The 24,271-nt window shown below is 40.8% G+C and overlaps 1 protein-coding gene across 4 annotated transcripts; it reads left to right on the top strand.

Moving 5' to 3' along the window:
- Positions 1-1,143: 1,143 nt before the first annotated feature.
- Positions 1,144-24,266, top strand: RCBTB1 (RCC1 and BTB domain containing protein 1). Of its 4 annotated transcripts, none has more exons than XM_050334126.1 (13): positions 1,144-1,292; positions 3,520-3,614; positions 7,054-7,224; positions 7,612-7,762; positions 8,197-8,363; positions 11,022-11,180; positions 12,253-12,360; positions 13,242-13,384; positions 16,361-16,551; positions 19,142-19,268; positions 19,725-19,876; positions 20,562-20,692; positions 23,300-24,266. In XM_050334126.1, exons 3-13 carry the CDS (start codon positions 7,081-7,083, stop codon positions 23,438-23,440), a joined length of 1,614 nt encoding a protein of 537 aa, XP_050190083.1. In that variant the 5' UTR covers positions 1,144-1,292; positions 3,520-3,614; positions 7,054-7,080; the 3' UTR covers positions 23,441-24,266. The 4 variants fall into 4 exon arrangements, with proteins under 4 accessions (XP_050190083.1, XP_050190080.1, XP_050190082.1 ...); XM_050334123.1 differs by having other exon boundaries at positions 3,520-3,642; XM_050334124.1 differs by lacking the exon at positions 1,144-1,292 and adding an exon at positions 1,722-1,740 and having other exon boundaries at positions 3,520-3,642.
- Positions 24,267-24,271: the final 5 nt, after the last annotated feature.

The following is a 24,271-nucleotide window of genomic DNA, read 5'->3' as shown; positions in this document are numbered from 1 at the left end:
TTCTGACCCTGTGAACTGTTGGGAAAAAGAAGTAAATGTTGAGAAAAGTGGAAGCCATTTCCTGGTAACAACTTTGTGTTAACAAAAGAGGTCTCCTGGGAAGGCTGGTGTCCAGTCTTCCCTTTCCTGGATCCTCCCGCATAGCTCTGTCTCCTACTTGACCTGCAGGTGTTGAAACAGAACAGATAAAGCGACAGGCTCATGCCAATAGTAAGGTACAGGAGGTGTTTATACAGTGTTCTATTAACACATCTGAATGAGGATAAGTCTCTATGTGACTGTGTCAGAAGACCCTTAGCCCTCCCTCTGTGATCCAGCTGGTCTCAGGCATTACAGGCACCAGCCTTAGACATAACCAGCACAGACGGGCAGGAAGCCTGGGATAGACGCAGCCCCAGTGAGGATGCAGGGGCAGACAGGTGCCATCAGTTTGGGAAGGGCACAGAGGTGTTGGAGCAGGTCCAGAGCAGGCAACGGAGCTGGTGAAGGGTCTGGAGCACGGTTCCCATGAGGAGCAGCTGAGGGACCCCGGGGTGTTCAGCCTGGAGCAGAGGAGGCTCGGAGGGCCCTGATCACTCCCTACAACTATCCTGAAAGGAGGCTGTAGTTAGGTGGGGGTCGACCTCTTCTCCCAAGTAATAAAGTGGCAGGCTGAGAGGGAAACGGCCTCAAGCTGTGCCGGGGGAGGTTTAGGTTGGGCATTATGAGGGACTTCTCCACCGACAGGGTGATTGGAATAACTGGATTGGACATTGGAATGGTGGTGGAGTCACGGCCCCGGCAGGTGTGTAAGGGCGTAGCACTCAGTGCCACACTCCAGTTGACAAGGCGGTACTGGGCCATGGGTCGGCCCCGCCGATCCCAGGGGCCTTTTCCCCCCTCACCGATCCCGAGATCCCGTGACGCGCCCCGCACTGCGGGAGGGAGGGGGAGAGGGGGGAGGGACGCGGTGTCACGTGCTCGCACACCCGCGGCGCCCAATGAGGAGGGCGGGCCCGGCCACGTGACGGAGCGCGCGCGAACGGTCAAGAGGGAGGGCGGGGGGAGCGCCCCCCCCACTGCTCCCCCTTTCCCCTCCCGTCAGTCACGTGATGCGGCGCCGCTCTGCCCCCCCCGCCCCCCGCCCGCCGTGGTCACGTGCGCCGGCGCCACCGGCGGCGCGCGCCGCCCCGAGGGCCGTGAGGGGCTGCGGCGGCGGGACCGGGGCCGGGGCGGGAGCGAGGGGGCCGCGCTGTGCCGAGCGGCCCGGGGAAGCCCGCCGGGAGCCCGCCGGGACCTGCCGCGGGCACCGGGTGAGAGCGGCGGGCAGCGCGGGCCGGGCGGTCACCGCGGCGAGGGGCCGCGGGGGTGGCGGTGCCCGTGCGGAGCGGGAGGGAGAGGAGAGGGAGGGGGTCCCTGCCGCCTCGGCGGCGCTGCCGTGGGCACCTTGAGCCGCGCTCTGCCGCGCCGCCTGGGAGTTCCTCCCCACGGCTCCTCGGGAGCCCCTTCCTTCGTGCCCTTAACGCAGTGCGCCCTTAATGCAGTGTGCGCTTAACAGCCTTATGGTGTTTATTCATTTTTATTTTTGTGGATCGTGATGCCTCGGTTCATCCTTCGCTTTTGTCGCCGGCTTCCTGAAGGCTGCGTGAGATATCCGCATTGTTGGGGAAAAACCCAAAACAACCAACCAAGAAGGAATAACTCAATGCTTTTTATTTCTCCTCGCCGGGCTTTATAGGAACAGCTAAAGCGTTTCTTCAGGTTTTCAGCGCGCTTCTTCCAAATTAAGTGAATATTTGTTGGATTTTTTTTAAAGCAGCTTGCAGAGTTCTAATTCGGACAACTCTTCTCCTAAATTAAATATCGAAGGAATATTTGCCTTTTTTTTTTCTTTAAAGCAGCTTGCCGAGTTCTGATTTAGAAAGTCCAAATGACCCGTTTCAGAAAGTGTGTTGTCCTCTATAGACGGAAGGTAAAAGGGGCTTTAATCGTTCCAACACACGCTTTAGGATTACGAGAAGCAGGTACTAAAAAACTTAAATGGAAATGGAGCGCAGAGTGTTTTAGGAAAAACTTGGGAAGATGTTTGAAAGATGCATTCGTTCTTTAGAGCCTTAGTAAGATCGTTTACGCTTGAATGCGTGTCTCTGTGTGCATCAGATTGAAATGTAGGTATTGCTTTAAAAGATGTCCTCAGTAAATAGCTTTGATAAGTTACAGTAACGGCTCAGCATAAAAAAGAAAAGGCACGTTGTGGTTGTAATTACAGTTCTGTAATTACAGTTTTGTTGTGGTGGATGGATGGATGCCTGACATATTATTAAGGGTTGTTTCCTGTGGGCAAAAGTCGTGCTCAATAGTGTTCACGTGCGTGGTGCTTTTTGCTTGCTTGTATCTCTCTCAGCTGGTTGCTCAAAGCAGGTCTGGATGTCAGTCACATTTTGCTTCCCTGTATTGCTCATGAAAGGCATCCGAAAATAAAATTGTGCAGAGGTTTGAACACGCGGGTTTTGCCATAGAAATCTTGCTTTATGTAAGGTCCAGGGAAAGTAAGTTAAGGCATGTGATTTCAGGGAGTTCGGTATCTTTTTGTTGTCAAGGGTCTGGAGAGCCTCGGTAACATCACTTGGTTCACACATCTGATTAACGTTAATAGCATGTATTGTTTCCACTTTCTTTCTCAGGACTGACATATGAGATTTAAAACAGCAAACGCAGACTGGAAAAAAAAAAAACATTGGGAAGATTAGTGTTATGTCTGGGATTTAATTCTTCCTCAGTTGAAGGTGTACTTCAAATTAAAAAAAGGATTAAGTGTGCCAATCACTTAGTATTGTTCTAAAGCCAGATATCCAAGCTTTTGTGTTCTCATTGCTGTTCATAATTCCCATAGACGAGTAGGCAAAACGAAGGCCTGAGCCTGCAGTTTCCCTTTGTGCAGGAGTAGGTCTGCTCAGCTGGCATAAACTGCAACACTGGAGCCTGAGGAAAGAGTGAAACAAACAAACGTGCAATTATGTTCAAACAGCCTTTACAAATAAGAGGATAATCTTTGAGAAGTTAACTATAGTTTTTTTGTTGCAATGACAATTGGTACTGTGTTCCCGGTAGGATGTTGTGTTAGGCTATTGTTCTCTCCAGCATTGCTTTGCTTAGCTGAACTATAAACTCTGCGGAACTTTATCTAAAATGGTTTTTTATAATTTAAAAAACCCATTTTGGATAAACACTGCCATTTTGGAGGTCTTTCTAAGTCAGGGATGATCCATGTTTACCTGTGTGTATCGCTCAGAGTCAGCTTGCAGGCTTTTTATTTAGAAATCAAATTAGTGAGAAGTTAAATGTGTAGGCAGCAGTTTGGCACAGAATTTTTTGAGGGGCTTATGTCTCTGAAAGCATGTGGCTTTTTAAATTGTGAGCAGATGTCCATGTCTTTGCCCTAATGCTGATGACTACTCCGAGGTCAATTTCTTTTTTATCACAATATGTGGCCAGTTCAGTTTCTCTCTTTATAAGTCATCCTTTCTTGCTTATTTTTAGCCTTTCTGAAGTTCAAGCAGTCCTCTCTGTTTCTGTTCCTGCCTGGATACCGAGGTTGTTGGATCCCTTCAGAGATGTCAGAGCCGTGAGAAGAGGTGCTGTTGATGTAAACTCCCTCTGCTGGTTAGTTCTGCAGCAGAAATGAAGCTTTGTGGTGTGCAATTGTTTACCACTGCATCATGCAGCAGAAATTAACAGTTGAGAAGTGTGACATGCAGTGTTTCTAAAAGCAACTAGAGCACCCAGTTTAAGCTCGTGAGCTTTATGCTTGTAAGGCTTTTAATTGCAATCAGCCTAAAAGCTGTGTGTTGGTAACTGAGCCCTTAGAACCACTGCTGCCTTGTTACATGCAGAATCTGAGCAATAGCTTGAGACCTAATATATTGAGGCAGCTATTAGCATGCATGTTAAAATCGTTACTTGGCTTCCATCTGGTACATTTGCTACTACACTGCACTTACAAAGTTCTCAGTTAGGGTGCAGACCTTGCACAGTGGGTGCAGGCCCAGGTGGTTATCAGGAAAGGTAAATAACCGTAGGTCTCTTTGATGCACTGCAGGAAGGGTGAGTGAAGGACGCTGGGTTTCTTTATTCTACTGCTTCCAGTGGCATGACTGAAGTCTCCTAGATCATCAGCCTTTTGTAGCAAGGATTTGCCCAGAAGAAACTCTGGACATGCCTGTGTCGTTCCTCCCCCCGCCACCTTCCCCCTCAGATCCGGGCAAATGTTGAGATGAAGTTTGAGTGTGATTGGTGTGAGAGGTCAATCACGGTATTGGAGAGTGTCTATTATTTTAGAAAGTATGTTCTAGAGGGTGCTACAATAATTTGGTTTCAGTTTTGATAATACTGAGCTACTTGACTGACATCTCCATTTACAATCCTTTATTTAAAAAATAGATTCCCCAAATACTTTTATCTCACTGTAGACTTTTTTCTCCCCCTTCCTGTGTCCCCCAGAACTTTTAATTGGAAAATGAGAAATTGGCTAAGGTGGTTAAGGAATACATCTTTAGAGAGGAAAAGGTGATGCTTATGCCTAGGTTGGGCGGTTACTTTCTGTGGAAAATAAGTAGTTGAATCAACTTTCTAAGTTAAAATTAAGAAACAGTAGTCCGTGTATAAGCTCCAGAACTCTCAAGCTTGTATGTTATTTCACCTATTTAGACATAAGCATTGTTAACACCTGTTGAGGATTGTAAGGTCCTTCATCTGTGAATGGAGTTCATTGCTCATGTCAACCTGGAAAGGCTTGTGTGCCTGAAAGCTTTTATCTGCCAGTATCTTGTTTTATCTTGTTTGTCTGACAAGATATCAGGTTGAACTTTGAGGTAGGGGAAATGCAGTGTAAAATGCTTAGGTTTTGGAAATTCTTGGGAAGATTTTTGTCAAAGAAGTGGTTAACTGAGTCATGCAGAGGGGAATAGAAGCCAAGTGGATTAAAGACCTAGTGCAAAGATCAGGAAGGGCAGTGCATTTTAAACTTGTTCCCTTTAGAGTAGAATAGGTTCTCAGGGTGCTGTAAAGCTTGTTAATTTGCTAGGACATTCTCTATCAAAATAACATTTTGTCTTTGTGTCTTATATTCACAGGATATGTTCAAAATAGCTTCAGGGAAGAAAATATTTTTCTTAATATCCTGCTTATGACACGTTTGTGCTTTGCCAGTTGTATTTATATGAAGCAAATTAAATAGGTAAAGTCAGAAGGGACAATTACTTCATCTGCCCAAAACAACAAGTCATTACTGTCTCCTTATAATTGATTGATGGTGTCATATGTTAAAGGTTTGCCAAAGTGAGGTAACAAATCTTAGCAGCTAACTAGCCTGTGTTTGTAACTGGACTAGAAATTAAGAAGGCTTAAAAGCATTCAAATCTGTTTAGCTGTGTAGAATGTGCTGTGGTCTTGGCATCAGGTAGACTTTTAACAAATAAGTTTGCCATCTGGAGGTTTCAGGTGTTTTCAAGACCTGTGTCAAATGTGAAATGTAGAGTGAAGTTGGGGTCTAAGTAAGAGAAGTGCCTGTGGGGAGGTGCTGAGTTTGTTGGATCAAGGTTATGAAATTTATTAAGGAAGCAATCCTACTGGAGTTTTTTTTGTGTTGGGGTTTTTTGTGGGCATAATTCTACTGTGACCTTAGTGTTTCTCAAACTTTAACAGAAAGTAATAATAGAAACAATGAATCCCTTTCTTCCAAAAGACATCTGCACAGAATAACCTGTGTTTCAGGAGTGACTGCTGGTGTTATATAATTATACTCAGCCAAGTCTTGGTTGTCAGCACAGTTTTGAGAACCAAGTATCAGAAGCAAAGGGATAGATGCTCTCTTGGTGTTCTTACTGTTGCCTGTATCTGATACCCAGGCATTATGAAGAAGCAGCCTGAACAGAGCAAAGAATAGAGAGGTTGGGTTGCACTGGAGCAAACAAAGGAAAAGGAGATAACTAAATGATGACGAGAGCGTGCCATCTGGATAGAGACTGCACTTCTTACCTGTTGCATGATTCTCTAGCTTTATAGTTTTTACTGTTTTATTATTATGTGTCTTGTCACTAGCATTCTGTGGAACTCTCCACCTAGTGCTCTCCCAATTCACAGAACTTGCTGATAGCCCTGAGTGTGGATCATAGGTTGTGTCATAATCCCTTCAGGGTACGAGCGATGTTACAGTTGTCATGTGCAGGATTGAATGCACATTGGGTGAGCTCTCTGTTTGTGCTGACTGTTAGCTTTGCTCTTGAGCTGCTGCAATTGTTCTGAGGAAACTGGTAGGAGAGAGCATTATAGGAGGATGGGTTGTATACATCCGTGTTCACGGGAAAATGATCTCTATACCAATGTTTCCAGCTTTAACGAGATCCAGCATGTTTCTAAATAAGAGATTATGACAATTTTACTTACTTGTCTCTTATGTGTATCACTGTTTAGTTGCACAAACTAAAACTAAACATGAGTTTGCCTTATGCTTTCCTGCTCTGACAAATAGTTTTTGACCATAACAAGAGCTTTTGATTGTACAAGAGATGGCAGATTTGGGTCATGTGCACAAAAGCTTCAGCCTTATTTTTATTTGCAGATTTGACATATACATCAGTTGCTTGCTTACGTGGCATATATAAGTTCTAAGGCTTTAAAAAATTTCACAACTGAAAATTTTATGAATTGGAATTCCAGCTGAAATCACCTCTGAAAAGTCCCTCAGAATTCCATTCTGCTACCAGTGGATATTTGCTAGATAACTAATTTTTAATAAGTTTACTTGTAGAACAGCAGATGTTCAGTTGTATTGATTACAGTTTACTTCAATACTCTGGTAAGAAAAGGTCTGTTCTTCCAGTGTCTTACTATTGACTTGCTATTTGTTCACCTAAATACATGAAAATATAATTACGTATTTCATACAGAATAGGGTGTTTACTCTCTTAGCCACCTGTCTTTTTTTCCATATAAAGGAATTTATCTTGTTGCCTGTTGATAAAAGTGCAAAATATGCTTTTTAATGGGCTGCTTTTTTTTTTTTTTTTGTTATAGCAATGTCATCTTGCTCATAGGAACGTCATGACACACAGCAGCATCATGGTGGATGTAGGCAAGTGGCCGATATTTACCTTACTTTCACCTCAAGAAATAGCATCCATTCGGAAGGCGTGTGTGTTTGGAACCTCTGCCAATGAAGCTATTTACATAACGCACAATGATGAGGTGAGGCTGCAGTCAGGTGGGAAATTTACTCTACAATTACTTGTTTTCAGAGTCCACTGAATATTTGTAAATAAATAGGCTTCTCAAAAGCGTTGTGTGAAATTTGTGTTTTTCAAAACATGCTGAATGTAATGTTTAGAAGTAGGGTTCCTGCAAATAAAAAGCCTAACTTCCAGGGCTGCATGAATCTGAATAATTCAGTCTCATCAGTTAACTTCCAAAGTGTCCTTATGCTGACTCCTGAAGTTGTTAATTTTCACATGGGAAGTTTCTGGCCTCTGATGGTCTATGGTGAAACTGTCCCCAGTTTATGAAGACCTGGGTATTACCACATCTGTGCATACCTGGGTGTAAGTTGTTAGAAGTGAGTATTCCTTTGTTTTTCAGGTATTTGTTTTTGGACTGAATTGCAGTAATTGTTTGGGAACTGGAGATAATCAGAGCACAATAGTACCAAAGAAATTAGAAGCCTTATGTGGAAAGAAGATCTCCAGTCTCAGTTATGGAAGTGGACCCCATGTTGTACTTTGTACTGAAGGTAGAAAATTAACCTTAAGTATAGAAACATAAGTTACTGATTTAAAGTTCCACTTGCATTTAACAGGAATGGATTAAGGTGTAATTGTATTAACTTGTTAACTGGGTAATGTACACTAAGGGGCTGTCATTAGTCTTAAGTGGATCTAAATGGATTTTGTAATAGGTTGCACTTGTAGCATTTCACTCTGTCATTTATGATATAACTCTGTTTTACATGTGCACTTTCATTTCCACAATAAATCTAGAGGTTATACTGTGATATATGTGTATAAAACAAAGTATATAGTTTTTTCTGTATACAGACGATTCTTGTAATAGTTTCACTGTTTGTTAACATCCTTTCACTTTCATCTTGGTGTTTGCTAATATCTTAGAATTTTGTATTAACTTCCTTGGAATTTTTGGTGGTTTTGATCACAAATATTTTTGCAGATGGTGAAGTGTATGCTTGGGGACATAATGGTTACAGCCAGCTTGGAAATGGCACAACCAATCAGGGCATTACTCCTGTTCAAGTTTGCACAAATCTGTTAATAAAGAAAGTGGTGGAAGTAGCTTGTGGCTCTCATCATTCCATGGCGCTGTCATTGGATGGGGACGTAAGTTGAAACCTGTTCAAATCCTTTAATCTCCTTCTTGAAGTGAATAGTGTAGGTGACCTTGCAGTTTGAACTTGTCTCTGCAGGGTACTTATAAATGTAACCTTTTCTCCTGCTGCCTCAAACTGGGGCGTCCTTTTCTTCAGAGCAGACTTGAAAAAAACCTAAAAAAAACCTTAACAAAAAAACCCCTAAACAAACCCCAAATGAAAAACAAACCAAAAAAACCCAAACCCCAACTACAAAAACAAGGGAATAAAAGCTTAGCAAACCTTTGTGTCTTCTGTCTGCTATATGTCTCACAGGGTGAGACCGGAAAGCTGTGCCACTTAGAGGCAAAAGAATGGTTTGTAAGGTGAAAAATGTAATTTATTTACTTGCAGTTCTGTTAGTTAAGGGGTAAATTGAGTTGTTTGTATTTACTGGTTAGCATTTGGTTGGTATTTTGCAGTGTTTGTGATGTGCACACTGCTACTGCAAAAGAATGTTGCTCTACACATTGCCTCTGAGTATCTTTGTGTGTAGCTAATGGAAGAGCACTTGGTTTATATCCAAGTCGGCTTTATGCTGTTCGTTTACGTGGCTTAAGGCTATTGTGTCATGGGAAACACGTACACTCAGTTTCCAGTCAGTCAGATTTGACCAATGTGGGTTGCATGTTACTGCACAGAGGAAAATCTGGTTTCAGCTCTGCATTAACAAAAAAAGGAGTTCTAATTTTAAAACCTTCTAACAGTGAAAACGGGAACTACAGTTCTTTTCATTATGGTAATCTGAGGGTGTCTGTTATGGTTCCATATGGAATGATAGTGCAGCAGTAATACAAGGTATTTTAAGGTGGGAAAGAGAGATTGGGTGAATTTCAGTGGTCTGTGTTTTATCTGAAAGAAGATCCTAGCTTGAGAAAGATTTTGTACTGTCATGTTTGAACTGGTTAAACTATAAAATTTGGTGAGTATGCAGGAAGGGGAGGGTGTTTGTGTGTAAGTTACACTAGTGATGCCAGCTTCTGTGTGGTACCTGCCTGTGATGGCCGTGCTGTCTCTTTTAATAAATGTATCATGCTGGAAATCTCAGTGGAAGTAGGGAAGTTTCTTTACTATGGAGTTGATATTTGCAGCTTGCTTGCCATCATGATTTTCTCTAAATTTATCCCTAGCATGCCTTGCAGTAATTTGGTCTGTGCTCTGTTTTATCTGTACCAGAATTGATTACCCTGAAAGCCGCAAAATGTGTTAAGCAGATTTATTTACAGCAAGATTTGACTGCAAAAAGCCCTGTGACTTGATGTTATCTGAAGCCTCAGAGAGACATTGAAGTTGAAAGTATTTGTGGAAACACTTGGCATAATTGGTTTGGACATTTAGTGCCATTTTAATGCATTGCAAATTAAAAAAAATATTTTAATGATAGAATTAAAGGACTGCAGACATTCATACTTGTCTGAGAGGGGAAACTGATTAGTTCTTTGGCATTTGGATCTTCGATCTGAATTTCTTTTACCTAAATATTTTCTGTTATTTAAATTGAGGTCTTTTAAAGAGCATCTTCAGATATTCAGTAGGAATCAAAGATCCAGCAATTAGAAGTAACAAAAAGCAAAGGACTAATGCTTCCTTTAGTTCATATTACACATGGTAAATGAGTTGGGTTGGTGGGTGGTTTTTTTGTTCTTGTCTTTGGTGGGTTGGGGTTTATTTGGCAGTGGAGGGTGTTTGTTTTTATTTACTGTCTTTTGGTTTGGTGTTGCAGTTAACAGGCAGCTTCTGGCACCAAAGAATGTGCCAACTTCTCGTTAGGGTACCTGTCAGTGTGCTTGTACTGGCTAGCATGTCTGTGGCTAGGTATTTCCAAGAAGGCAAACTTTTGAACCAGGTGAAGCACCAGAGAATGAACTATCAAAAACTGCTTTGTGCCAAGCTGTGAGTGTGTATGCGTGTAATAAAAACTGAAGGCAGTTTCGTACTGAAAGTACAAAGCTATACATTTTTTTTTAATAGCAAACTGCCTTCCTGTATTCTTGACTCTCAGATATAAGGAAACAATATTTTTGCTTGTGTTAGTGTTAGTTTACCACTGGCAACTTTAAACTGACAGAGATGGTGCTTTTTTTGTTAATGCCATTGTGTACAAGAATGTATCTACTGTGAAACACGGGCTGAAAAATCCATCTCCTTTCACAGCTCTTGAAAGGTGTGGAAAAGGTATGGTAAATGTCCGGCAATAACCTGGTCTAGAGTTCTGTGAAGAAAATTAAACTCTTAATTGGGGAGTTCAGCTTGTCTGGGAAACAAATGACATTAACTTACGTTTCCTTTTCCAACGTCGTGAAATTCTAATGACAATCACTGTGCTTTTGTCTCACAGTCTGAGTAATACTTAATATGGAAATATGTTGCTTTTGGTTTTTTGTTGTACTCAGATACTCTGGTTCTGTAGCAAGAAGCTGAAAAAAGTGCTATATTTGTATTTGCTAGATCAGCTTTCTTGCTGTTTAAAATTTTCAGCTGTTGAAAATTAGCTTAGAGCATTTTTGCTTATTAAATAGGATAGTTTACCCAATCTTATGCTGACTTCAGGAAGATTATCATCTATTGCTATCATTACTAGTACCGAGGCTTAAACTGTGTGGTTTTGTTTGTTTGGTTTTTTGGACAGCTGTACGCTTGGGGCTATAACAACTGTGGTCAAGTTGGATCTGGATCTACGGCGAACCAGCCAACTCCTCGCCGAGTTTTAAACTGCTTGCAGGGTAAAATTGTAGTTGGCATCGCTTGTGGTCAGACCTCCTCCATGGCTGTAGTAAACAATGGTGAGGTAAGCACTGCTGGTGGCTCTCACATTCTCTGTTACCTGAACTTGCCAAATTAGTGTCTGAATATGGAGAAATGCTGACATGGAGTGCTCAAATCAGAGTTGTATTGGCAGAGTTACGCTGATAACTTCTGTGAGGCCACTTTAAGGAAAACGCTGGAATTAAGCAGAGGTGCTGCCTTTAAACATTACTTCTTATGGCAAAAACTGCATTGGAACACAGTTCTTACTAAGTCTGCAACTGGAAGAATTTGAGCAGTTACATTAAGCATGTCTGTCTTCATACTTCAAATGATTAATGAACATAAATAATGTTAAATTAAAATAATTTGTTATGTTAATTTCAGTTGTTTTTTTTAAAGCATGCACAATTAAACAGTTAATTTTTCTGCAACAATATGCTGGCTGATCTTGGGTTTTAAACACGTTGCTTAATTGCCGGCAACAAAACCAGGCTTTTGAACATTGCCCTCATATTGTGCAACTCTTTAATTTCAAATAAGTTTATGGCACTGTCTTGCTTCTAAGTATGAACCTCAATTTTACTGCACGTCACCAAACTGAGTATAGCATCTCTTGGTGAATGGAAGGACTGTAAAAGTCCCTGAGGTTGAGATAAGCTTTCATTGTACGTAATTTGTCATGACTTGTCCACCAAAGGAAAAGTTAAACTGGTGACTTCATTTTAAACTAATCAGCTGATCAGAATAACTAAGTTCATGTTCTCTTTAAAAAAAAAAAAAAAAAAGTAATAAGGAGAAAGGATGGTGTAAAAGTTAACTAAAGTGCTGATGCTGTGGGAGAGATTCTGATGTAAGTTTATTCCAAAATCCCTAGTACTTGAAAGGCATATGTTTCAGAGAGCTTCTTTAAAAGGCAAATGCAGGGTTGAAAAGTTGAATGCAGTCAGTCATTGCAGTATATTTAACATCTTTCAGCCTTCTCTGTATTGCTCTTGAAATAGCATACTTTTTTTTTTGTTTTAAATAAGTACTTTCTTAGCTTGATACTCAGTCTTAAATGTTCTGTACTCCTGGAGAAGAGTGGCTGAATTTTGTTTTCCTTTTGCCGTCAGGTTTATGGCTGGGGTTACAATGGCAATGGCCAGCTGGGGCTGGGAAACAACGGCAATCAGCTCACGCCCTGCAGAGTGGCCGCGCTGCACAGTGTGTGTGTGCTCCAGGTACGTCTGACGTGGACGTGGAAATGCGTTCCTGCTGCTAGCTTTGCGCTAAAACCATATCTTTGGAATATTATACCTGCCTCTAGACTTTGCAGTTCAAAGACTGAATTTTCGTAGCTCTTGCGAATTATAGTTTGCTTATAAAAAGTGCAAGTAGACTGTCAAATGTTTGCTGTTTTAAATTCCTGGAAAGATTTAAAGTTAGCTAGTGTAACAATCAGTAAATTGTGCAGTGGATACAAATTGCATCTTTGATACAAAGCTGAGTGAAGCACCTAAGCAAAGGCAAGAAGGGTAACAAAGTGTTCAAAGTGGGTTCTATATCAGTATTCTAATTAGTCCTTCAGAAGTGAGGGGAGAAGGAAGATAAAGAGTTATGAGCGTGGGTTTGATTGTTTGGTGGTTGGGTTTTGGTTGGATTTCTTGGGTTTTTGGCAAGGTTCTCTGGAGTTGCCTGTGATACCTTGGGTGGAAGGGTTGTTGGCTGTTGAACTGCAGCTCCCATCATTCATTGGAGTATTCATTCCGTACAACATTCAAAATATCTAGCTCTGAAAGTGTTTCAGAGTATTGCCAGATGTGATGAAGTTCAATTCCTTGTATGAAGAGTCAGCAACTGAAAGTAACTAGCGGCTAAGGAGACTTTGCCAGAGTGCGGTAAATTATTTGGGGGTAATGAATTAAATTAACGAAGTTGGGACTTTTCCAGTGCCTACAGCTAACATACTTGGTGTTAGCTTTAAGTACTGAGAAGCAGCACATTGTAGCACTGAGTGAAGAATGCCTCAGATACTTTAAGGTGGCCTAAGGTAGTAGTGGGTTCGATAATTTTGTTTCTCATCTGTTTTGTTTAGTAGTAACGCTTCTACATTTACTTACAGATTGCCTGTGGCTATGCGCACACACTAGCACTAACAGATGAGGGTTTGCTCTATGCCTGGGGAGCTAACACTTACGGGCAGCTGGGAACTGGCAATAAAAGTAACCAGCTAAGCCCGGTGCAGATCATGATGGAAAAAGAAAGGTAATCTTGCTGAAGCTGTTTCTGGATTGATAAGTCTGAGCATGTGTTATGCGGTCTCTAGCACTGGAAGCATGCATATGAAGGAGTTGGTGGATTGTTTTTCTATTGCTAATGTTAAAAGCATAGAAAGGATGGTAACTACGTTTACAATAGACTGTTGTTTTTTTTTTTTCTGTCTCTAATGATTATTGAACATAAACATATTTTGTATTTACCTGATACTGAAAGATAATGAAGGACTGTTAGGCCGTTCTATGTATGGTTCCTTTGGTTAAAAATCTGGAGCTATGAAACCAATAAGCCAAGATTTTGACTTGTATTGAGGCTTACGTTTAAAAAAAGATAAATGAGGAGGGTTAGGAAGCAGCGCCTTTATAAGAAATGACATATGAGAAAAAACAATTTTTGAAAGGCTGGCAATAGCCACCTGTGAAAACACAACTCAGTTTGCAAGGTTGCTTGAGCTAAGGATAATTAATACCACTCTTTATCGGTGGTACCAGTTAGTAGTTTGTAGTTTCTTACTTTCCTAGATTCATAAAATAATGAAACTAACCCTTATCAACCCTATTTCAGCACCCTTATCATGCTCATGTTTGGGATAGCTCTTTTGCTGTTCACCTGCAAACAGGACCTCAGTCCCATTCTCTTAAGTCCTTGTGTAGATCTACAGATTAATGTACTTTGGCTTGCAAACACCTGTAATCTAGAAGTCTCTTAACTTATAATTTCAAAACTGTTCTGATTGTTTTTTGTCCTCCATTTCTGAACTGTCTTTCTGGGAATTCATTCCTATTTGTTGTTGTTTCTCCCGCTTAATGTAAAGTGAAAAGATGCACAGTACTGGGAGTGTTTAAGAGCTGAAAAATGGGTGGGGGGAAAGAAGAAAGGAACCATCACAACAGAAGCCACTGAGGTGAGGCTGCTTGTTCTGTGAAAGAACTGACACTAATGAAACAAAATAAAATATTCTTTAAAAAAAGCAGTGGAAGAGAAATGCGGATGTTTGCAGATGGATCAACTTTGTTCTCTTGGCAATTTATTTCGTGAGTGAGCTAAGGAGAGCTGTTAAGTTTAGTACTGTATGTGAACTCAAGCATGGGATCACAGTAAAACTGGCATTTGTTCAATGACTGAAGGAGGGAGAACATACCATAGAACTTCTGCTTGGAATCTGAGGCAGAGATAAATCACTTCAACTTACTCATCCTGCTTGACTTGGCTCCCTTGGAAACAGTGCTATAAGTGGGTGAGCTGTCATTTCCCATGAAGTGTGTTACTGCTGCTTCTCCTAGTCTTTTTATTTATGTAACTCCTTTGTATCTTATATTTAATGTTGGTGACAGTTCCTTAGGAAGTGGCTTTTGGTACTATCTTGAAGAATATTGCACATATAGCTTGTAAGGAACTTTTAGGCTTCGTTTTTTGTTTGCTGGGAAGGACCAGTTATGAAGGTCAGCGTCCTGAATTTTGATGTTAAGTGTGCGCTTAAACATGTTACCCTGTACATGTAACTAAACTGTACGTGCGCCATAAATGTGTTATATAATAGTACATGTTCTGCTGTGCTTCTGAAGTGTAGTACAGTTACACTAAAAAGAAGAATCTATTCTGCTAAGGAAAGAAAGTTTGGGGAAGGTAGTAGTGTAGGTAGATAGCTATGATGGAAAATTAATTGCCTTTAAAATAGGTACTCTGTAATGTCCCTTGCAGAGATGCTGGAAGATCTTAATGTTGCGTAGAAGTTAAGTTGATAATAGTGTAAAACAACTGATTAGTCTGCTATCTCTGGCAGAAATTATTGGTACATATACTGAAAGATTCTTTCTGTGTTTCGTCTTGAAATAATTTTTGCACTTAAAATGTGGCCTTTGTGCTAAAGTTTTTTGCCTAAAAATATAACTCTTCATGGATATTGTTCTGTAAAGGAACAAATATTTCAATATGTATATTCTTAGACTGCTTGGAAAGCTTTTTGTTTGTCCAGGTTGATCTGTTTCTGGCACAAAAGCATGAAATTCTCTGAATTTTTACTGTGGAGAAAAAACAGGAAAGCATAGCTTTTGTTTTGAACTAACATTGGAATCTCCCTGTGTTTTGCTTACCGTGTGGACAATAAAACTGGCAGTGTCCTTAGGCTATTCTAGTTGGAGTTGTTTCTTTAGTTCTTGTAATATTTCAGATGGCAAGGTAGGGATTGCTTGAGCACAGGAGAATAGATAAGTGAGGGTCAGCACCGCTAATAGTTGAAGGGACTGTGTGAGGTAGGTGAAAAGACCAATAGATCTTATTTAAAAAAGAACCATAGCTCTTCAAGAATGTGGAGTTAGGTGTGTGTATTCACCCTTCCTCAAAGGAAATGCTGTCTGTGTTCATGCTGAATTTCAGTGTTGAGGAAGGGAAGCTTAATGGAAAAATAAAAAGTCAGAAATACAGGCAGTGGGTGAGATCTCTGCCTATCTACAGAAATCAAATTAAAAGGGTGGTAGAAAGTATTTATTGGAAAATACGTCTCAAATACTTAATCTCAAAATGAGAGTTTGTACTGTGTCTGAAAGAAGTTCTGAAAAGTGCTCAGTGACAATCTAAATAGTATCACTTCCCTGATACTCTTTCCTAACCTGGAGCATTTCTTCTTGAGAATGTGTGTGATGTGCATTGGTTTTAAGAGGGGAAAAACAAAACTTGTTTTTTCTTCATTCGTTTCCCATGGTCATGAAAGAATAAGAGCAATGTCAGCTGATGAGAATGACATCGTCAAAGCAATATCTGATTACAATAACATCTACAAACAATCTGAAAAAGTCATTGTGTGTTTTTAGTATGTGTTCAAGCAGTATGACACTGCTGCAGGACAGAAAAACAAGTATGGTATTACAGATGTGTAGTTTGATTGGCTGTTATTTTGGTGAGGCATTTGGGAAGTCACTTGATTCTGCACCTGTAAGTGTCTTACCAGGTTTCTTCTGTTCACAGGGTTGTGGAGATCGCAGCCTGCCACTCTGCTCACACGTCAGCTGCCAAGACCCAGAGTGGCCAGGTGTACATGTGGGGCCAGTGCCGAGGGCAGTCCGTGACCTTCCCCCACCTCACTCACTTTGCCTGCACTGACGATGTGTTTGCTTGCTTTGCTACTCCTGCCGTCATGTGGCGTCTGCTGTCAGTAGGTGAGCTCCGGCTCCCACGGGGCAACCAGTACTGTGGCCTTCTGTAGGAGTTAGCACAGGATACCTCTTCTGTGGCAGGTTACTGTTTCAAGGAGGACTAGCAGCTAGTTGTTGTTTTTTTTTTTTTTTCTTCCGAAGAAAACAGTCTGTTTTGGCAGCTAAGGATCCAGAGAAGAGTTAACAAGACTGCTTGCCAGTATACATCAAGAGTGAACCCTGTTTTTCCATTGCACCATGAATGTTGTGTATTCCCTGCATTTGAACTGTTTCACCTTCAGCTCAGGACTGGGAAGGAATCCTGGATCATTAAAGATGTTGCTAATTCTTACTTGACCTCAAATATGCTATAAATCTCTTAGCTTGGCTTTCCTGGAAAATATGAGGGTGTTTTTGTGTTCAAAACATAAAGATGTTTCATCTTAGATTGACCACTTCAGTTCACAAGATCATTTAGGAGATCTGTTTTCATGTTGACAACAGCCTGTACAAAATTGTTTTTGTGGGGGGATGGATCACATCCATACTCAGACTTTATCACTGTATGTAGCTTTTCCTAACCCAGCTTCTGTCTTAACTTCACATTTGTAGAGGTCCAGGTAACAGCACCCCATCTGTAGAGGAAAACTTAATAGTTTTACTAAAGAGAGAGAAGATTTGCTTGGAGTAGTCTGCTTCTGAGTAAATCTATGTCTTGTTTTATCCTATCTCTCACTTTCTCCATTCTCTAATTCTCTGCAATGTGTGTTAGTCTTGCTCTCTGTAGAGGTCTGAGGGTTGCTCAGTCTGTTGCCTTTTGCTAATAGTGAGGGCTATTTAAACGACATCTCACCAGTTTCAGTACCATTCAAGTTCTTGGTTTTTATGAATTACTCCTAAGACCTAGTATAACCAGCTATTTGACTTCTGTACCTGCATTTTAATACCTCTTGCCCCTTGGAGAGTCTTCCCTACTTACTTTGATAGTCCTACTTACTGAATATTCAAATCAAAGGCATTAATTATGGGGGCATTTTTAATCTCCATTTTCCGTATTCTTGTTTTCCTTCCTCAGCTTTTTAGTAACAGAGGCTTAAAAACCCCTTTTTTCTCTTGTTTTTTTCTTATGGTGTTTTGTTTTCTTAGCAAGAGCTAACTCTGTGTAAAGGTTATTGTTTTACTTCCAGTTATGATATCTCTGCCAAAAAAATGAATTGGTCAGTCAGGATTGGCTGTGGCAAAGTACAAATATGCAGCCTTTTTTCAGGACTGAACTTAAGGTATTTGGAGTGAAAGTTGATCTGCATAGCTTAAGCTAAGCTGATGACCCAGAAAAAAAAAGATCACGTGAGCAAATGAAGAGGGATTGGAGCATGGTTTAGTTAGCCCAGATGAGATAGGTGCAGCTTCTGTGGATGATTCATGTAAATCAGAGGAACGCATGGTCTTCTGTGGCACAAAAGTGACTTGTCAGTTCTGAGGAGTTTGTTACAGCAATATTTCTTTTTTAAAATACTGTTTAACTGTCCCTAATGGTGAAGAGTGATTTGTGGATTGTATGTGGATGAACAGTGTGCAGTGCTGTGGGACACAGGAGACATAGACCTCATCCCATGATAGTGGAAACCCGTTTATTTTTCTTTTCCATACTGCACTTCTTAGAAGCCATATGTCTTGAAACACATCTTTAAGATGCATCAGCAAAAGCTTCAAATAATGGGTTAAATTAGGTTTTCTAAAACTTCAGATTACTTGATTTACCAGAAACCTTAGACAACTTGTGCTGCAACTCTTGTATGATTTCTAGAGACAAAGTGGGGCCTCTGTGGGACCAGTGCCATAGGCCTTAATAGAGAGAACTGTGATATCTTATCTTTAATCCCTTTAATTCCACTTCCAAAATTGCTGAGATCCTGTGTCCTTGGTTGTACCAAGAACACAGTGTCTACTATCTATCTCTTCAACAGCACTGCTGTTGTATTTTGTGTTTTCATAGCTGACTAATAAACTGAGTAAATTGTGTCAGTGATAGTTCATGTTAGCAAGCCCTGACAAGCACCTTACCAACCTGCAGGCAGTATCCAGTCTGCCAGCGCAAGGAAGTGACCAAGTGGTGACATGTTTTTCCTACTTTTTAGGCTCAGCTTGCACTGTGTCAGTGCAGCAGGAGTGCTGTACCCCATGTCCCAGGTGAGCTCAGGTGTTAGTGCAGATCCTCACGATGAGCAGTGTGAAGATTAAGCCGTAGAGCTGAGTTTGCAGGTAGCAGCGTTAGCCCTGAGCTGCCTGGAGGCTGGACATTTCATGGGTGGTGCCCATGTGGAAAACAAGTTCTCTGGGTACTTTACTTGGTGCTGCATTACATCTGTGCAGTGGAATGGAATGAGAACTGCTGCCTGGAGCTGTTGTGGAGCAGCCCTTCCCAACAGGGAATGCTATTGGATTAATTCATTCTTCCCATTTTGTCGCTTGAGCCAGTGGAACCCTGACATTGATCTGTTTTCCTTGATGTGCTCTTAGTGTACTAACTAGCTTTAGTTAGTGATGTGTGTGTTCCATTTAGGATGCTTAATGTGTTCTTTTGTTGGTTTGTTTTTTTTAATTGTTTCTGTAGAGCATGAAGACTTTTTAACAGTAGCAGAGTCTCTGAAGAAAGAGTTTGACAGCCCAGAAACCTCAGATCTGAAGTTCCGTGTGGATGGAAAGTACATCTATGTCCACAAAGCTGTTCTGAAAATCAGGTAGCGGTCATGTTTTGCAGCTCTTGTTTGTACAGAATAACCTCTTCTATCTCACATCTTAGGGGGAGAAAAAAAGTAAGGGGTAGGGAGGGGCCTGTAATGTGTAGCATCTGTATATCCATAATCACTTTAAATGAAGTAACTATAAAAGGAGAGGTCCACGTTCATTTTTCACTGAACCTGTTTGTTGTTCCCAGGATAACAAATTCTGTTAAGCTGGTCTGATTGCAAATGTACACATGGATGTTTCTGTAGCACGGACAAAATAAGAATTTTATCTTAATGCATAACAAAGTTCTTAGTTGTAGGAATGAAAACGTGGACCGCTGTTCATGATGGGGGATGGTAAAAATCTGTGAATATGGCAGAGTACTCCAAATACCTATTTCAGGGGGCTGTAATGTAACATTCACGTGTCTGTGTAACAGTGTTCCAGATGATGTCTTTGTCTCCTAGGTGTGAACACTTCAGAACAATGTTCCAGTCATACTGGAATGAGGATATGAAGGAAGTGATAGAAATAGACCAGTTTTCCTATCCTGTGTATCGTGCCTTTCTTGAGTACTTGTATACAGACAGCGTTGACCTTCCGCCTGAAGATGCAATAGGTATCACTTGCAGTCCAATTACATTAGAAAGCAGCATCCAGAAAAACTGAGGCAGGGGATGCAGAATAAATGTATAAATATAGACTTCTAGTCTATCCTGTAATGCATTTTACTGGTGATTAATTGTCTTTAAAAGGCTCTTGTAGCAAACTTAATACAGCAAAAGTGATGCACATATAGAAATAATCTATGAGCAGCTTTTTCAAGTTTGACAGAGAAACTATTTCTCTGGATTAAAATACATATTTAAATTGAGTCAATTATTGATTGGCGTAATTATCAAATAATCTCAATAGATCTCATGGGAAAACTTGTACAGCAGAGCAATTACAGCAGGCTGTAATTCAAGCCTATATTTTGATATTAGTAGCATTTTACTCATGTTGTGGTGCCTGTTTTGTGGCAAAATGGCTTGCACGATTGCAAGCCATTAGGTGTGCAAATCAGTGGAACAACTCTCATGTTTACGGAGATTAACAGGATTGCAGCATGAGGTAATAAAAGGCCTTTCTTCACATGTAATGTCCATTTTCTGAGTAGTGACCTGCTTGCAAAAATCACATTGTGGAGATACAGAAGTTTTCACACAGAACACGGGTGCAGTTTGTACCCCCAGGAGCATAAACTGTTGCTGAAAGAGCAGAGATTGTTACGTCTGACTAACACAGTGGCGCTTTAATTGCAGGGCTTTTGGATCTGGCTACTTCGTACTGTGAAAACAGACTGAAGAAACTGTGTCAGCACATTATCAAGAGAGGAATTACTGTGGAAAATGCATTTTCATTGCTCTCTGCTGCTGTCAGATATGATGCAGAGGTAAACTTCTAAAGTTCAATCTCTTAAATAGGTGGCTGCTTTCTGACGTAAACTAGGGAGAAAGGCAGCCAGTTACGTTTTTCATATAAGCTCTCACTCACTGTCAGATAATGCTATTTGCCACTTGCAGAATTTGAGAGTGTTGGACTTATAAAAACTGTATTTGACATGACCGATATATCTTTTATTATAATTTTTCTCCATAAACCAGTTCGGGGAAGATGAACTATTACGCAGATATTTCTGAGGGTGAAAACACTAACTCATAAACAAGGAAAGGGTTTAAATACAAACGAAAACACTATGAAAAGCAGTCTTGTAAGCCTTCAAGTTACTTATTTGTGAGGCTGTGTGTTGTGTGTGATGATATAGGGTGGTAGATTGGGGACTGAGTGCTTTTGGTAATTTTTTTTTGGTTGATGGAGTGGGTGTTTTTGTTGGCTTTTTTTGTTTTGTTTAGCTACAGTCAAATACAGTTCTGGTTTTCACTGTCTGCTAATGATGTGTCAGAATAAGAGCTGCTTCATGGGCCTTACAAATGTTGAAGAGGGAGGAACAGTGTGCTGAAAGGGGGGGAAGGCTGGTGAAACTTCCCTGCTGCGTGATGTCTGACTTCGCTATTAGACCACTAACATGCAGCTTTGGGAACTAGTGGGAAGTATTCCAGGGCTTGCTTTGGCTGTTTGTGTTCAGTGTAGTATCCGCGCGTTGTGCTGGCAACTTTGCAATGGGTTGGTTTTTAACTTGCCACTTATGCTTATGAAGCAGATTTTTGGTACTCAGTAAGTCTACTCGTTGCTTTTTCTTGTAGTTAATATCCAGCAACTGGCATGCAGGTTACCCTAACTTATTTCAGAGCCTCGCAGTGTGTTGCTTGTTTGATATATCTTGCCCAGAGGGCTGTGTTAGTGTCTGTTGTGCCTTAAGCTCTACTGTGAACAATGATGTCTTTGGTGGGAGTACATCAAAAGTAGAAGATTTGCATACTTTAGCCTCAAAGGACTGTTTGCAGGACAGATCTTCACTGTGTGATTGATTCTGCTTGTAAAGGATGTAAGAAATCCAGTTACTATGCTTGGTCTGTACCTTACTAGCTAAGTGAAATTAGAAATCAAGTGAAAAGCATAGACCTAAATACTGCTTCCAGGAGAGAATGGGTGACCCTGAGGTGTTGGGATTTAATGAAAAGGTGGTTTTATGTGCTGTAATGTTAGCTGGGGACTTGAAATTGCTTGGGTCATGTAGTTCATTCAAGGGAGTGTGGGCCTGGAAGACAACAGCTTAAAGAAGCTGCTTCACTGATTTTAAAATACCTCCATGACATGAAACTCTTTCTTTTGGTGACTAACTGCAGTGACTAGCATTAGGTCAGGGCTGGCTTTTAAAATAATCCTTGGCTGTACCTTGTGCCTTTATTCACCTAAGTCTGTATTGAGTACAGTTTACTGGGAGTGCATCTGTCTGCAAATGAATTTCAGCCTTTTTTTTAATGCAGAACTTTAAATTTTCCAGAGTTACTTACTAATACTACAATAATTCTGTTTATTGTATGCTTCTGTTGCATTGACTTGGAATATGAATTTTTTTAATAAAGCAGTGCAAAATATTCTAATGTGTATGATGTAATTTTCTTTAAAATGCTAGTTAATTCTGTTATTTAAAAAAACATCAGTGTTCAGTTCTAATAAGCTTGTCTTTTTTTGTTGCACAGATGCCACACAAGTCAAGATCTGCAGCTTCAGAATGCCTGGTTTTAGGCCAGGATATATTTTTATATTATTGTTGTGTCAAGAACTCCCACTAGCACACACAGTTGCTGTAGCTTTCAGTATTGACCTTAAGTGAAAACACGATTAGTCTTTCATACCTCATGTGGCTTAAAGAGCTCTGCAAATTTGTTGTGCCTTCCTGCAGTGCCCAGTCTGCTGAGCAGCTGAGGAAGGGTGTGTTCTCACATACAGGATACTGGTCCTACAAATGTTTAATAAAGAAAAGGGAACAGCGTGGGGAGTTGCCCTTCTGTAAGGGCTGCAGTGCCCTCCTTTTATAGCAGCTTAGATATGCATCCCAGAGTAGATTCCTTCTCAAAAGAGGACTCGGAAATATTCAATACGAGTGGGAAGTGTCCTGTGGTCAACCTTATATTGACAGTGACTTGTCTCTTTTGTTCCTTAAGACATCGCTTTGATCTGACATCATGTGGGTGCACTTATGGTTCTGAGGCTTTTTGCCATGTAACTTCAAGGCTCTTAGTTAAGCCCTGAGCTAAGCCGGAGGTCAGGCAGCTCTACAGAAATATGAGTTTGTATATATATATTGCTCAAAACAGCTGATTTTTGTGACTGCAGCTGTATAGTAAGAACCAGATTTTGGTTACCTCCCCTTGTAATTGCAATTACATAGTGACATGGATGGGTAGAATTATTATTTTCTGTTGCATTTATGTAGTGACTGTTTGGGGAGAAACCATTGAGAACCACTGGGTTAATGTTTGTCCAGTTCTCTGCAAAAATAAAGCATATATATGGGCACTTGTGCCTGAATGAAATTTTCTGTGATGAAAACAAAGATAATAACACTTCTTTTTTTTTTTTTTCCCCCGTTTAGGACCTAGAGGAATTCTGCTTTAAGTTTTGTGTCAATCATTTGACAGAAGTGACGCAGACTACAGCATTTTGGCAAATGGATGGTCCCCTGCTAAAGGAATTCATTGCTAAAGCCAGTAAATGTGGAGCCTTTAAGAACTGACACGAGGCTGTAAGTTACGGTCATGGCAGGGAGGTTTTTTTTCGGTTACAGCAGGGATGCCATAACTGTACGGGTACAGCAAGCGTTGCGTGGTCTCTTGCACCGGAAGACATGGAAGGCCACAGTGAAAACAAATGTTTTCAGTGCTCCAGAGTGAACTGTTGTAAAAATGTCAAGCAGAATATTCACTTGCATTTAACCAAGTTGGATGATGGAACCAGCTCAAGGTTTGAGACGGGGAATGCTGCGGGATGCAAAAGATACTGGCTGGTGTTATGGACTTACCTTTCTAGCCTAGGAAATCTCTGTTCTAGCACCGCCTGCTCCTATGTTCAATTTACATTTTGAGGTCAGAGAACAGTCTGACCTGAGCCACTGAATGATGTCACTTAAATCATTAACTCCCTGGGATTATAGAGAAGCAAATGGCATGGTTATTTCTTACTGCATTCGCATGATTGAGAATGAATTGGCCATTTGCTGTGTGTAATTAACCAAGTGTGTCCAGTTCTTAAAGTGTGCAAAAATAATGTATCCTCAAAGCCTAGGCAAGTGACTTTGAGGAAAGGAGTTACTAGCAAAACTAATTGGGAGTAAATCTCTATATTTGGGTATATTTTAATATAAGTTGTAATATGTACTTTGTGTAATCTGTTCAAACAGTATTTATAATGCTTAATGGAAATAATTCCCTCTTCAGTGACTTCAGATGACATTGGTTCCCTCAGAGGGGAAGGGAAATACTGTACTGAAAGTTGGGTGGGGTTTTGCTTTGAAGTATTGTCTAAACCTAAACTACATGTAATAAAATTTAATTTTTTTGGTACCTGT

The sequence above is a fragment of the Myiozetetes cayanensis genome, unplaced genomic scaffold, assembly GCF_022539395.1.
Source record: "Myiozetetes cayanensis isolate MyiCay16 unplaced genomic scaffold, myiCay2020 scf5-8, whole genome shotgun sequence".
NCBI lineage: Eukaryota > Metazoa > Chordata > Aves > Passeriformes > Tyrannidae > Myiozetetes > Myiozetetes cayanensis.
The sequence above is the reverse complement of the archived record's forward strand: the minus strand, read 5'-3'. Positions and strand labels throughout refer to the sequence as shown.